General features: G+C 43.3%; 1 protein-coding gene across 1 annotated transcript in view; it reads left to right on the forward strand.

Moving 5' to 3' along the window:
- The window catches only part of LOC139470238 (polypeptide N-acetylgalactosaminyltransferase 5-like), a 31,894-nt gene extending 20,372 nt beyond the window's left edge, over window positions 1-11,522 (forward strand). The window contains exons 8-11 of the mRNA XM_071252565.1: window positions 105-233; window positions 2,216-2,323; window positions 5,190-5,309; window positions 10,001-11,522. Of these exons, the coding sequence (XP_071108666.1) occupies window positions 105-233; window positions 2,216-2,323; window positions 5,190-5,309; window positions 10,001-10,174 (531 nt within the window). The 3' untranslated portion in view covers window positions 10,175-11,522. The remainder of the gene's footprint in view (window positions 1-104; window positions 234-2,215; window positions 2,324-5,189; window positions 5,310-10,000) is intronic.
- The last annotated feature ends 1,098 nt before the right edge of the window (window positions 11,523-12,620 follow it).

The following is a 12,620-nucleotide window of genomic DNA, read 5'->3' on the forward strand; positions in this document are numbered from 1 at the left end:
TACCATGAAATGTACGAAACAGATCTTAAAGAATGAGTTATATACGACACGTGCCACACTTGGCGATAAAATGAGCTTGGTATCAAATATGTGTTTTATTTCAGATAGACTTTGGCGATGTGTCCGACCGGAAGGCCCTAAGGAAGAACCTGAAGTGTCGATCCTTCGACTGGTACGTGAAGAACGTCTACCCAGAGTTGTACATCTTCACCGGGGGATCCGCTATCGGCAGGGTGAGATTCTCCCTGAGTGAGTGAGTGAGTGAGCGAGTGAGTGAGTGAGTGAGTGAGTGAGTGACCTCATCGATCATTGTTAATCATGAAAATACGACAAACCAGTACGAATGAATGTATTGATGCCTATTGTAAAGTATTGTTTAACCATATAAGGCTGTCACGATCAATAACTTCTAAACTTTATCCAAAAGCAAGTGTGTATGAATCATAGTCAGTGAGTGATGATGTGAGTTTGCGAGTAGATAAACGTTTCCTTCTCACCGTTGGTACCGTCACAGACACATGCAAAGGCAAGTCAAGTATTCACCTAAACAAGCCCGGGAACGTATGCTCCAAGTCTAAAGCATAATTATCTTCATGATGACATGCTGAATGTGATCACAGATATTTTCAAACAGGTGACATTTGTTGCAGAACAGGGGTTGGTGTGTTAAGTTGCCTTTACACGGAAAGGGAACTGTCTAACACAGCCATAGTGTTTTGTACCTCATAAAGTCTACTGGAAAACATTTGGCTGTGTGTAAATGTTATATGCACTAAACCTGTAGGTATTAAAGGGAGACAACTCAGTTTCTCCTGACACCTGACCCGTTTCTATGTCCAGTGTGTTTAGGTATAATGACTACATTTCAGTATTTGCAGCTGAATTTATTCCAATTCTACAAGCTTTAAGGTGGGTAGATGAATATAACCACGAGGCAGTACACTTTATACTGATTCAATGGCAGCTGTTAAAGCAACAGAAGCTGGTATCGGAACGTCAAGACGCGACATTCGTTGATTCCGGAAGTGGAATTCTCCATTACAGAAATGAGTTCCGCCATTGATGGGAAAGGTTACGCAATGGAGAAATGATTCCGGAAGTAGAATTCTCCATTACAGAAATGAGTTCCGCCATTGATGGGAAAGGTTACGCAATGGAGAAATGATTCCGGAAGTAGAATTCTCCATTACAGAAATGAGTGCCGCCATTGATGGAAAAGAATACGCAATGGAGAAATGATTCCGGAATTAGAATTCTCCATTACAGAAATGAGTTCCGCCATTGATGGGAAAGGTTACGCAATGGAGAAATGATTCCGGAAGTAGAATTCTCCATTACAGAAATGAGTGCCGCCATTGATGGGAAAGAATACGCAATGGAGAAATGATTCCGGAATTAGAATTCTCCATTACAGAAATGAGTTCCGCCATTGATGGGAAAGGTTACGCAATGGAGAAATGATTCCGGAAGTAGAATTCTCCATTACAGAAATGAGTTCCGCCATTGATGGGAAAGTTTACGCAATGGAGAAATGATTCCGGAAGTAGAATTCTCCATTACAGAAATGAGTGCCGCCATTGATGGGAAAGAATACGCAATGGAGAAATGATTCCGGAATTAGAATTCTCCATTACAGAAATGAGTTCCGCCATTGATGGGAAAGGTTACGCAATGGAGAAATGATTCCGGAAGTAGAATTCTCCATTACAGAAATGAGTTCTGCCATTGATGGGAAAGGTTACGCAATGGAGAAATGACTCCAATCTGTTGATTCCGGAAGCAGAAGTTCTAATTCTCATTCAAACCATTCTTATTCCGGAAGCAACAGGTTCGAGTCATTTCTCCAACTAGAAGCATGACATTGTTATGTTTGACAATTTCTATATAATGTTGCATAATGGCCTATAGCTGTGTTTTACTCGTCAAAATGCAAACAATTGCCTGTGCATTACCAGCTCAGAATCAACTGCAACAACAATAGCCTGGGGTCATTTTTATGGTTTATCAAAAACAAAACTGTATTAATTTATCGATTAAAAAGATTTGAATTATTGTCTCCAGGATTCGTGTCCATGGATCTATTTCCGGAAAAACTTATGGTTAAGCTATGGATGCTACTTAATAGCACAGAGATATCGGAAGAACAACTACGTATAACCGATGTGTTACGATTGATGATGCTGAATGCTCATTTGCTGTCGGGTTGACTTTTCAGATTTCAAATGTGGCAGTTCCGGAGCGGTGTGTTCAGACCCCGATACACCACATGGACTACGGCAGGCACGTCGCAACGGATGTCTGCACCCACTACAGCCTCATACAGGTACATGTACGGGGGCTTGGGGTGGGGAGTTTGCTGAGAGTGAGGGAGTTGTGGGTAAACGGTATTTCGTGTCCTTAGTATATCATTGTGTACATCACTGATGGTTTAATTTCTGGAGGCAGCATTAAAGAATCGATAGTGTTGCAGTCATGTCATTGAACAGATGTGAGTTTGGTTTAACGCCACTTTGGTGGAACACACGAAAGCGTTCGCTCGTCACGCCGAAGACCCGGGTCGGATTCCCCACATGGGTACAATGTGTGAAGCCCATTTCTGGTGTCCCCCGATGTGATGTTGCTGGAATAATGCTAAAAGCGGCGTAAAACTTTACTCACTCACTGGAACAGATGAGCACAGCTATGGTGCTGACAAACCTAGAAACATAATCGAGAGAACCGGGATTCGAACCCACGATCATAGGTTTCTGTTACGCCTAAGGGACGCAACTCTGCGCAGCGAATCTCTGAGGCATAGACGACTGGGACTGCCGTGCCCGCCTAGCTAGGGGACGATGAGGACGATGGTAAGGGCGCTTCTCCTCTCTGCAACTGCATTATTGAAGAAAGCTCCTCTCGTTTAAGTTAATCAACTCGTGTTTTAAATTGCGTGTGAAGTTGCCGTTTAAAGGTAAAAACTCCTAACTCATTTACGACATTTTAAGTCACGCTTTGTCAGCCGCGGCACACATCGTTGTACTTTAAAGTCACGAGACAGCTTAATACGTGCACAAAGCATCAAACAAACTGGAAATGGATATTGTGAGACCCACAAAAACAATTTTTATACAAAACACCATATGATTGTATTGTTATATTTAACTACACTTAAATACGTTCGCACCCTGTGATCATGGCTGAGAAGAAAATGCATACGTCATGGTAAATCATTATGTTGAGAACACATAAACTATGCACTTTACTTATAATGACTTTGAAACCGATCCTGCCAGCACAGGTGACAACTTTGAACAGATTTGTGAGGTTAGGTGAGGTGAAATGGGGTTTAACGTGGCTGTTTGTACTAGTCCGGACTGATGCCGATTTATAGTGCAAGCACACTGAGATACCATGCCACAGTTTAACATGAATACCCCACTCAGACACAGTATACTGACTCTGAGCCGACCAGTCCTTGTTTTAGCCCCCTAATGCCGAGCGCCAGACAGGGTTACAACAAGTACCATCTTTTGAACTCTTTTGGTATGACGCGGTTTGGGATCGAACCCCAGACTTTCCGCTCTCTGGGCGGACGCTCTACCACTAGACCACGGAGGCGGTCGAACAGAATTTGTGAGGATCGATGACGTGGTTGTACGCATGTCATCGTGACCCGACGGCGTGGAGTTTACTACTGGGCGGACGCTCTACCACTAGACCACGGAGGCGGTCGAACAGAATTTGTGAGGATCGATGACGTGGTTGTACGCGTGTCAGCGTGACCCGACGGCGTGGAGTTTAGGTCATAATATAAACTACTGGCTTATCTGTCCCAGCCACCGCCTCCGTGGTCTAGTGGTAGAGCGTCCGCCCAGAGACCTTGCTTATTGGGGGAACTGACTGAAATATACTTCAGTGCTAGCAGTGTTTGTTGTTTGTGTCGCTGTAACCCGCAGTGTGTATGATTGCTCATGCTATCACCCACGCGTTTGTCAGACCCATACACGTGGCCAAACAGACCGCCTTGATGTAGCTATAAATATTGTCGTTTACCGCAAAAATAAAAACCTATACTCATTCACCGGAACTTCCGGTTTATGACCCACAACAGTGTTGTTTGGGTCATTATGAAGGCTATGTAAATACATGATCGACTTAATATTTATTTTTTAACATCGATATCATGTTCACCAAAGCCATATATTGCTTAGCTTTTTGTCGTCCTAGACAGTGAGTGTGTTGGGTTTAACGCCATTCTGAAAGTTTCCCAGTTATATCGCGGCGTGTCAGCATAATGTGGGAGGAAAGCCCGACGTGATGCAGGTCTTAGACGTTTACCACTTCGGTGAAACCCACGAGCAATAGCTGATAGACCTAGAAACAAAATTGGTCGAGCTGGAATCGAACCTACAATCATAAGTTTTAAAAACAAGGGACGCAATTCTGCGCTTTAGACGACTGGGCCACCCGTTATCGCGAGTGCTGGACCAGAAACAACTAAACATCACCTGGTCTACCCTCCTCCTCGATCAACAAGTGTGTTATAGTAATATCAGTATAATAGAATCGAGACATAGTGCCCTGGAAAATCGAGGATGGTCTGTCGTTAGCCTCAGAATAATAACAATGGCTAACATTATTCTCCTCAAGTCTTCCTCAGTTGAGGTCAAAGACAGTGGACTTGTAACAGTACTGTGCACGCGGTCGATCAGTTAACACCAGTTGCTTTGTTTTATTTTGTTTCACTAATTGTTGTTTGTTGTTTAACGCCGTAGCCTAGTGGTTAAAGCGTTCGCTCGTCACGCCGAAGACCCGGGTTCGATTCCCGACATGGGTACAATGTGTGAGGCCCATTTCTGGTGTCCCCCGCCGTGATATTTGCTGGAATATTGCTAAAAGTGGCGTAAAACCATACTCACTCACCCAATCAGCAATATTCCAGCTATATGACCGCGGCCTGAAATAATAAAGTCTGGACGTTCCAGTGATTGACATCATTAGAATCGATCAACCTAAATCGGATATGATAACATGAATCAACCCAGATCAGCGACCCAGATACCCAATTCCGTTAGTCGCCTCTTACGACAAGAACTGTCACCTTTCACCACATGCATGGGTTGCTGAAGACCCATTCCAATCCGGATAAGTTAAGAAGGGTAGGATTGAAGCGGTTACCATTAATATATTATATTTTTATTCTTTTTCAGCATTTCACGCTAACCAAAGAATCAACGATACGACGGGATGACGGTTGCCTTGACTTCGACAGTATGCAAAGCCTCGTTGTGACATCCTGCGCAGACGCACAAGGATGGCAATACACGGCGGTAGGTCAAGGTCGTTGTCTCCGGAATGCGCAATTCTTCGCTGAATGTATTTCGATCTTTCGTGCTTAAACCCAGAGCCTACACCAGCGATTTAGTATTACATGACCATTCCCAAATCCATGAAGCGGATTTAAGTTGGTTAAGCGCAGGACGGGGTGTAATATGGACGAGATATTTAAAGCTCACTGGATAAGTTCAGAAAAAAAAAAACTTTTTGAAATTGTGTGTGAGTGATCATGAGTTGGGTTAAACGTTATTTTAGTTCTATCACGGCGTGTCAGCTTGATGTTGGAGGAAAGCCCGAAGTGATGCAGGTCTCAAACCTTTGCCAATTTAATAATGATACCACCAAAGGGACATGCGCAAAGCGCACTTTGGTGATACCATGATGATATAATATATATGAATGGATCAATGAAAATCAATGATGACACCAGGTGTTCGCTAAAAGAGTAACTAGTGTAATAACCTATTTAGTGCTCTTAAAAGGAGCGCCCGGTTCACCCCGATTATGTTTCTAGGTTGGTCAGCACCATACCCGTGCTCGTGGGTTTCACCGAAGTGGTAAACGTCTGAGACCTGCATCGCTTCAGGCTTTCCTCCCACATTAAGCTGACACGCCGCGATATAACTGGAATATTGCAAAAGCGGCGTTAAACCCAACTCACTCACTCACTTAAAAGGACCAGGCCGCCTTCGCGGTCAACTAGATAAAACATCTGCTCGGTGAGCGGAGGGTGTGGGGTTCGATCCGCGGCCGCGTCACACCAAATACGTTAAAAGACGGTTGCTTGTTTTTGTTTTTTGTTTCCGTGCATGGCGCTCGGCATTAAGGGAGTAAAACAAGGACTGGTCGGCTCGGAGTCAAGTGTTCACCTAAATAAACCTAAATAAACACAGAAACAAATTGGTCAAGCAAATTTGGAAATGTCCTCCACACGTCTACTATAAAACTGCTTGAAATCTTTCGAATGTTGTTTAACGCCGCAGCAATATGTCTCCGCTTAAATCACAGCGGCCGGTAAATAATCGAATCTGGACCAGGAATGTCGTTGATGAAAAAAATATCTACGAGTCCCACTATATCGTAAGCATACGTTAATGAACCACAATCAAATAACGAACACCAGGCGTTCACGAAAAGGTGAGACAACCAAAATCATATTCATATTCAAGAGATGTTTCATGTCGTTCTAAAAATGTCATAAACGTTCAATTCATGTTCGTTCCTTATCTAAAAAGTCAACAGTTGATAAGAAGCGAAGAACTTTCCCGTCATGCCGTGGATATGAATGTCTGCAAGCCGTTCTTGTCATTTCAATAATTCCCCAAAATACGAGGTATATAACCCTATTTTAGTCGTTTCAAAGATGTCCGGGAAATCAACCCACGGTGAACAAATTTTAGGCATAACAAAAACAAAATATAACCTGCGACTATGCTTGTAAGATGCGATTAACGGGATCGGGTGGTCAGGATTGCTGACTTGGTTGATTCATGTCGTCGTATCCCAATTGCGTAGATCGATGCTCATGATGTCAATCACTGGATTGTCTCGTCCAGAATCGATTATTTCAGATCGCCGTCATATAGCTGGAATATTGCCGAGTGCGGCGATAAACAACAAACAAACAATATATAACCTGAAAGACACGATCACGTCATGCTAAGAGGTTATTGCCACTTGACCCATTACAACTCGAGTTTTGGCGACTGCAAGTTGATTAAAAGTACTGTCAATTTTACAGGAAGTAGTGATAAATCTCCAGATAATTGACGTGCTGTGGACATATTTATATGTAGGGCATTACGGAAATATCAAGCCACATAGCCCTTGGGTACATTTTTACTCGCTGGAGTTTTGTGGTGATCGTCGGAGGCCAGTTTGACATGATAGGTCAACAGCGACCGCTATATCAATTTATCACCTGATTAATTACGTTTAATAATAACATGAGACTGCGGTAGGTATGTGGGGCTTATGTGCGGCCCGGGGTTCATGGATGAAGCTTGTTGAACTTTAACTTGTACTTTACGATTAGGAATCGGTTGAAAAAGGTAAATATAACAAAGTTGTATTGGGGTGAATCTGAGAAAGAGTATTGAATTGTCAAATGGGTCACCTGATCCGCCAAATAAGTAAGGTCTCGTTTCCAATTAACTTTGTGATGATTTTGTTTTCTTTGTTTGGTTGTTGTTCAACACAGCACTCTGCAATATTCTGGCCAAATGACGGCGTCCTGTAAAAATTCCAGTTCAGTGATTTATTTTGTGAACAACGATCATCGCCGTAGAGGTACGATCACACGATATGAACCCTGTCATTGATTCTGACGACCCGATCCATTTGGTCGCCAATGATGACCAGCATTGATTGTTGGGGACATATTCTAACCCGGAATCCCCATGGGAGAAAAAACTTTGTAATATCACATCATTGATTTAGATGTTGATATACTTTGATCTGGTTTTTCTTCAACATTTCTTTTAGACCCGTGAAGATCCGGGGTAGAATAGGTCTTCAGCAACCCATGCTTGCCGTAAAAGGCGACTCATCTTCCCGAGGCAAGAGAGTTAACTGACTTTAAAAATCCAGTTTCCACCCTTGCCGAACTAGGCTGGAATTCCTGGGCTCGATCGTAGCGCCACCAGTGGCTATTACGAGTTATGCCCCTTCTATGCCTCTCCAATGGACCAATCAGATTCCACCTCTCGTATCATTTAACATTGCTTCTGACAAAATGGCGGCGCCTAGTCAAGACGATCTGATCGACAGTCAAGATCTGTATTGTGAGAAAACGAGTCTTACATCGCGAAGTGCATCAAATCACGTGAACACCTTGATTAAAAACATGAACAGAATTGGAAAATATCTGTTGACAACGAGTTGGTGGTGCACATGCTTTGCAAATCCTGCAATCGACCGAAATCCAGCCAAATTGTAACTCCATAATACCAGCCTAGTTCGGCAAGGGTGGAAACTGGACTTTTATAGTCAGTTAACTCACTTGCCTCGGGAAGATGGATGCTCGCTGACTTGGTTGATGCATGTCATCGATCCCAAGTGCAGACCGCCGTCATGTAGCTGGAATATTGCTGAGTGCGTCGTTAAACAACAAACCAACCAACTAACTTTAACATTTTCAGTCCTAAGGGCTGTTTTACTGTCATGGCCACAAACGGGATCGGCTGGTCAGGCTCGCTGACTTGGTTGATGCATGTCATCGATCCCAATTGCGTGGATCAATGCTCATGATTCTAATCACAGGATTGCCTGGTCCACACTCGATTTTTTACAGACTGCGGCTTTAAACGACAAACAAACAAATCACACATTGAACTTTAAGACCAAATACACCTGTTTATGATACTGATGGACCGCCTCCGTGGTCTAGTGGTAGAGTGTCCGCCCGAAAAGCGGAAGGTCCGGGGTTCGCGTCATACCAAAATACGTTACAAGATGGTACTTGTTGTTAACCTGTCTGGTGCTCGGTAAAAAGAGGCTTAAACACCGACTGGTCGGCTCGGAGTCTGAGTATTTGTGTCTGAGCGGGGTTAAACTGCGACATGGTATCTCAGTGTGCTTGCACTTTAAATCGGCATCAGTCTGGACTAGTACAAGCAGCCACACATACACATGCATGCACGTCGCTATATAAATGCAATAATCTTGGGCGCGACGTTAAACCCCATTTCACCTCACCTTCATCTTCACCTTCACCTCACCTTCACCTTCATCTTCACCTCACCTTCACCTTCATCTCACCTTCTCCTCACCTTCACCTCACCTTTTCCTCACCTTCACCTTCATCTCACCTTCATCTCACCTTCATCTTCATCTTCACCTCACCTCACCTTCACCTTCATCTCACTTTCACCTTCATCTCACCTTCACCTTCACATCACCTTCACCTTCATCTTCACCTCACCTTCACCTTCACCTCACCTTCTCCTCACCTTCAACTTCATCTCACCTTCACCTTCACCTCACCTTCACCTTCATCTCACCTTCATCTTCACCTCACCTTCACCTTCACCTCACCTTCAACTTCATCTCACCTTCACCTTCACCTCACCTTCACCTTCATCTCACCTTCATCTTCATCTCACCTTCACCTTCATCTCACCTTCATCTTCACCTCACCTTCACCCCACCTTCACCTTCACATCACCTTCATCTCACCTATGATATCGATGACGAACCTTCAACCATGGAAACAACCTTTTGCAAACGGATGTGTGTCATTCTTGTGGCAAGAAGTTAACACATGTATGTTTTTTTAATCATAAAAATCATAGAAACAATTTGACAGAATATGACGAAATGACTGTTTACCCCAAAAAACGACCTCATATTTAGAACTTACTTATGTATTAATGTAGATAGAGGGCCTGTCCGGAGAGCCGAAGGTCGGTTGTTCGAACCCCGGCCGCGTCATACCAAAAGACTAAAAGATGGCACCTGTTGTTACCCTGCCTGGCGATTGGCACACGAGTATGCACGTCGCTATATAAGTGCAATAATCTTAAACGCAACGTTAAACCCTATTTTTCTCACCTTTCGACGTCATATCCCCTAAAATATAACGATTGATTAAAAACCACTGTAATCCTCCGTACATCGTGCATCGGTTAAAATATCTGTTACATCAGCTCACACATAAACGCGCATTGCTTGTTTCTACTTTCAGGAAGACACACTGGTACATGGGAAATCTGGTCGCTGTCTGGAGCTTGCAGCTGATGACATGACACTGCTTGTATCAATTTGTTCTGGAAGCTCCCGGCAGCGTTGGTCTTGGGAGAGGCGAGCAGCGGAGCTTGGACCCCTTGAGGACGAGATGCCTGAACGTGACGAACAGTAGTGCCTGAACGTGACGAACAGAAGTGCCTGAACGTGACGAACAGTAGTGCCTGAACGTGACGAACAGAAGTGCCTGAACGTGACGAACAGTAGTGCCTGAACGTGACGAACAGCAGTGCATGGAACGTGTGTCTGATGTGAGCGAGTGACGTGTCTTCGTGAGAGATATGACGCCTCTTTGAACAGTATAACCGTTGTATCACGGCGTGTCTGCTTGATGTGAGAGTAAGTCCATAGTGGCCCCATGTGAACGTTTTCAGACAACACGAGGCACTCGTTTCTGCACTTGTGGAAAATCATTTGTTGAAAGTTTTTACAGAAGAAAATCATGAAAGGATTTTCCGTGAATAACGGCGGGCCTTAGGTATGATGCAATGGGTATGACAGGGCAATGTAGCTACTTTATAGGTCACTTTAGGATGCAATAGGCACTCGCTATAACGCGGATGGGTGTTATATGATTGAGTAAGTGAGAGAATTGGGTCGCTTTTGAACAGTATTCCAGTTTCATGAATCTCGGTTCGCCCCGATTATGATTCTAGTTTTGTTAGTGAGTGAGTTGGGTTTAACGCCGCTTTTAACAGTATTCCAGTTATATCGCGGCGTGTCAGCTTAATGTGGGAGGAAAGCCTGAAGTGATGCAGGTCTCAGACGTTTACCACTTCGGTGAAACCCACGAGCACGGGTATGGTGCTGACAAACCCAGACATAATCGGGCCGAACCGGGATTCGAACCCACAATCATAGTTTTCTGGCGTACCTAAGGGGCGCAACTCTGCACAGCAAATTGCGGCGCCTTAGACAAAACCAACGCGTGACACCTTGTATCGCTGCCACCAGTGCGCAAACGGCCATTTCAAGAATCTGGAAACTTAGCCCCTAATCCCACATAAAGTGTCATTAATAATTTTGTGTATGTCTCTGGGAATACCATTATAATGTATTTAGAAAAGGTTTACGACTGATCTATTATTTCTCAGAAGAATCTACGTCTATTTCTGTAATCAGGTTGGTTCGAAATTGTAAACAAACGGAAAGGCACCCAGCTCCACTCTTTCATTCTCACTGTACCAATTACATGAGACTTGATATGAAACAATTTAGCAGCGGAAAGAGTATTCGGCGTCACGGCAGAAATCACGTGTTTGTAAACATGACAGTCAGTCGGTTGCGAGTTCAACTCCATGCATGGTTGATGTGGGCTATCGCTGTAAGGAGCCTGGCAAATTCCAACTGGAAAGTATCGCAATGTGACTGACCTTTGACTTTTTGTGAGTGCTTTTATTTGTTCCAACAGCAGATAGATGCATGCGACTGACGAATGTTATACTACGATGTAACAAGGTAAAGTCTACATCCGTACTAATGAGAAAATAATTATGCTAATTAAAGAAATATCTGGATTTGCAGCTGAAAAAAATCTCTCTCTCTCTCTCTCTCTCTCTCTCTGGTAGGGATAGTGTATGGATTCCCTGCTTAAGGATGGGAGTATTGATTTAAACTTTCTGTTCTGACGAATATTGGCACTAATTCCATTGTTTATGCAAATGATCGCCGTCCACAGCTTGCTATTCTCAGAATACTCTGTATGATTTTGCCATTTAATGTCTGAATTACTTAAGATACTCTTAATTCAAATCATATCGTGTACAACTTGAAGCGTTTGTCAGTAACGGTGTATAAACAACTGCATAATAGGTTATTATTCCAGTCAATGGTACGTGTGTTATGTATATGATCATAGTGTTGAACGTAGACTTGATTGACTTGTCTCGAAATTGACAATGAATGTGTAAATATTTGAATAAACAGAATAATCAATCTTTGTTGACGTGTGTTTTGTTTGTTTGCTTGTTGTTCAGCGCCGCACTCAGCAATATTCTAGCTATATGACGGCGGGATGTAAATAATCGAGTCTTGACCAGACAATCCAGTGATTGACATCATGAGCATTGATCCACGCAATTGGGACCGATGACATGCATCAACCAAGTCAGCGAGCCTGACCACCCGATCCCGTAAGTCGCCTCTTCAGACAAGCATAGTCTCCTTTTAGGGCAAGCATGGGTTGCTGAAGACCTAATCTACCCCGGATCTTCACGGGTCGTTGACGTGAGTGAAAGTTATTTGTTTTATATGCATTTTCTTTTGAAAAAATAAAATGAAATATTTTTAGAAATACGAATGATGATTCATAATTACAACAATTGAAAACCCATTCTGAAAAAAACCCGTTTTACCCGGTACATCGTGTAATTTCCCTGTGAAAGAAATCAACAAATACATACATGTATTTCGTGATTAACAAATATTATTTATTCAGAAGACATTCTGTTCCTTTAACCTTTATCCAACATTAACAGAACAACAAAATCCTACAATTGACAGACTTTGGGGATTCCTGGTACAGACAAGCTTCCCAGCAACCTATGCTGGTCGCAATAGGC

This window comes from Haliotis cracherodii, unplaced genomic scaffold (genome assembly GCF_022045235.1).
Source record: "Haliotis cracherodii isolate W230 unplaced genomic scaffold, xgHalCrac1.p SCAF_20, whole genome shotgun sequence".
In the NCBI taxonomy this organism is placed as follows: domain Eukaryota; kingdom Metazoa; phylum Mollusca; class Gastropoda; order Lepetellida; family Haliotidae; genus Haliotis; species Haliotis cracherodii.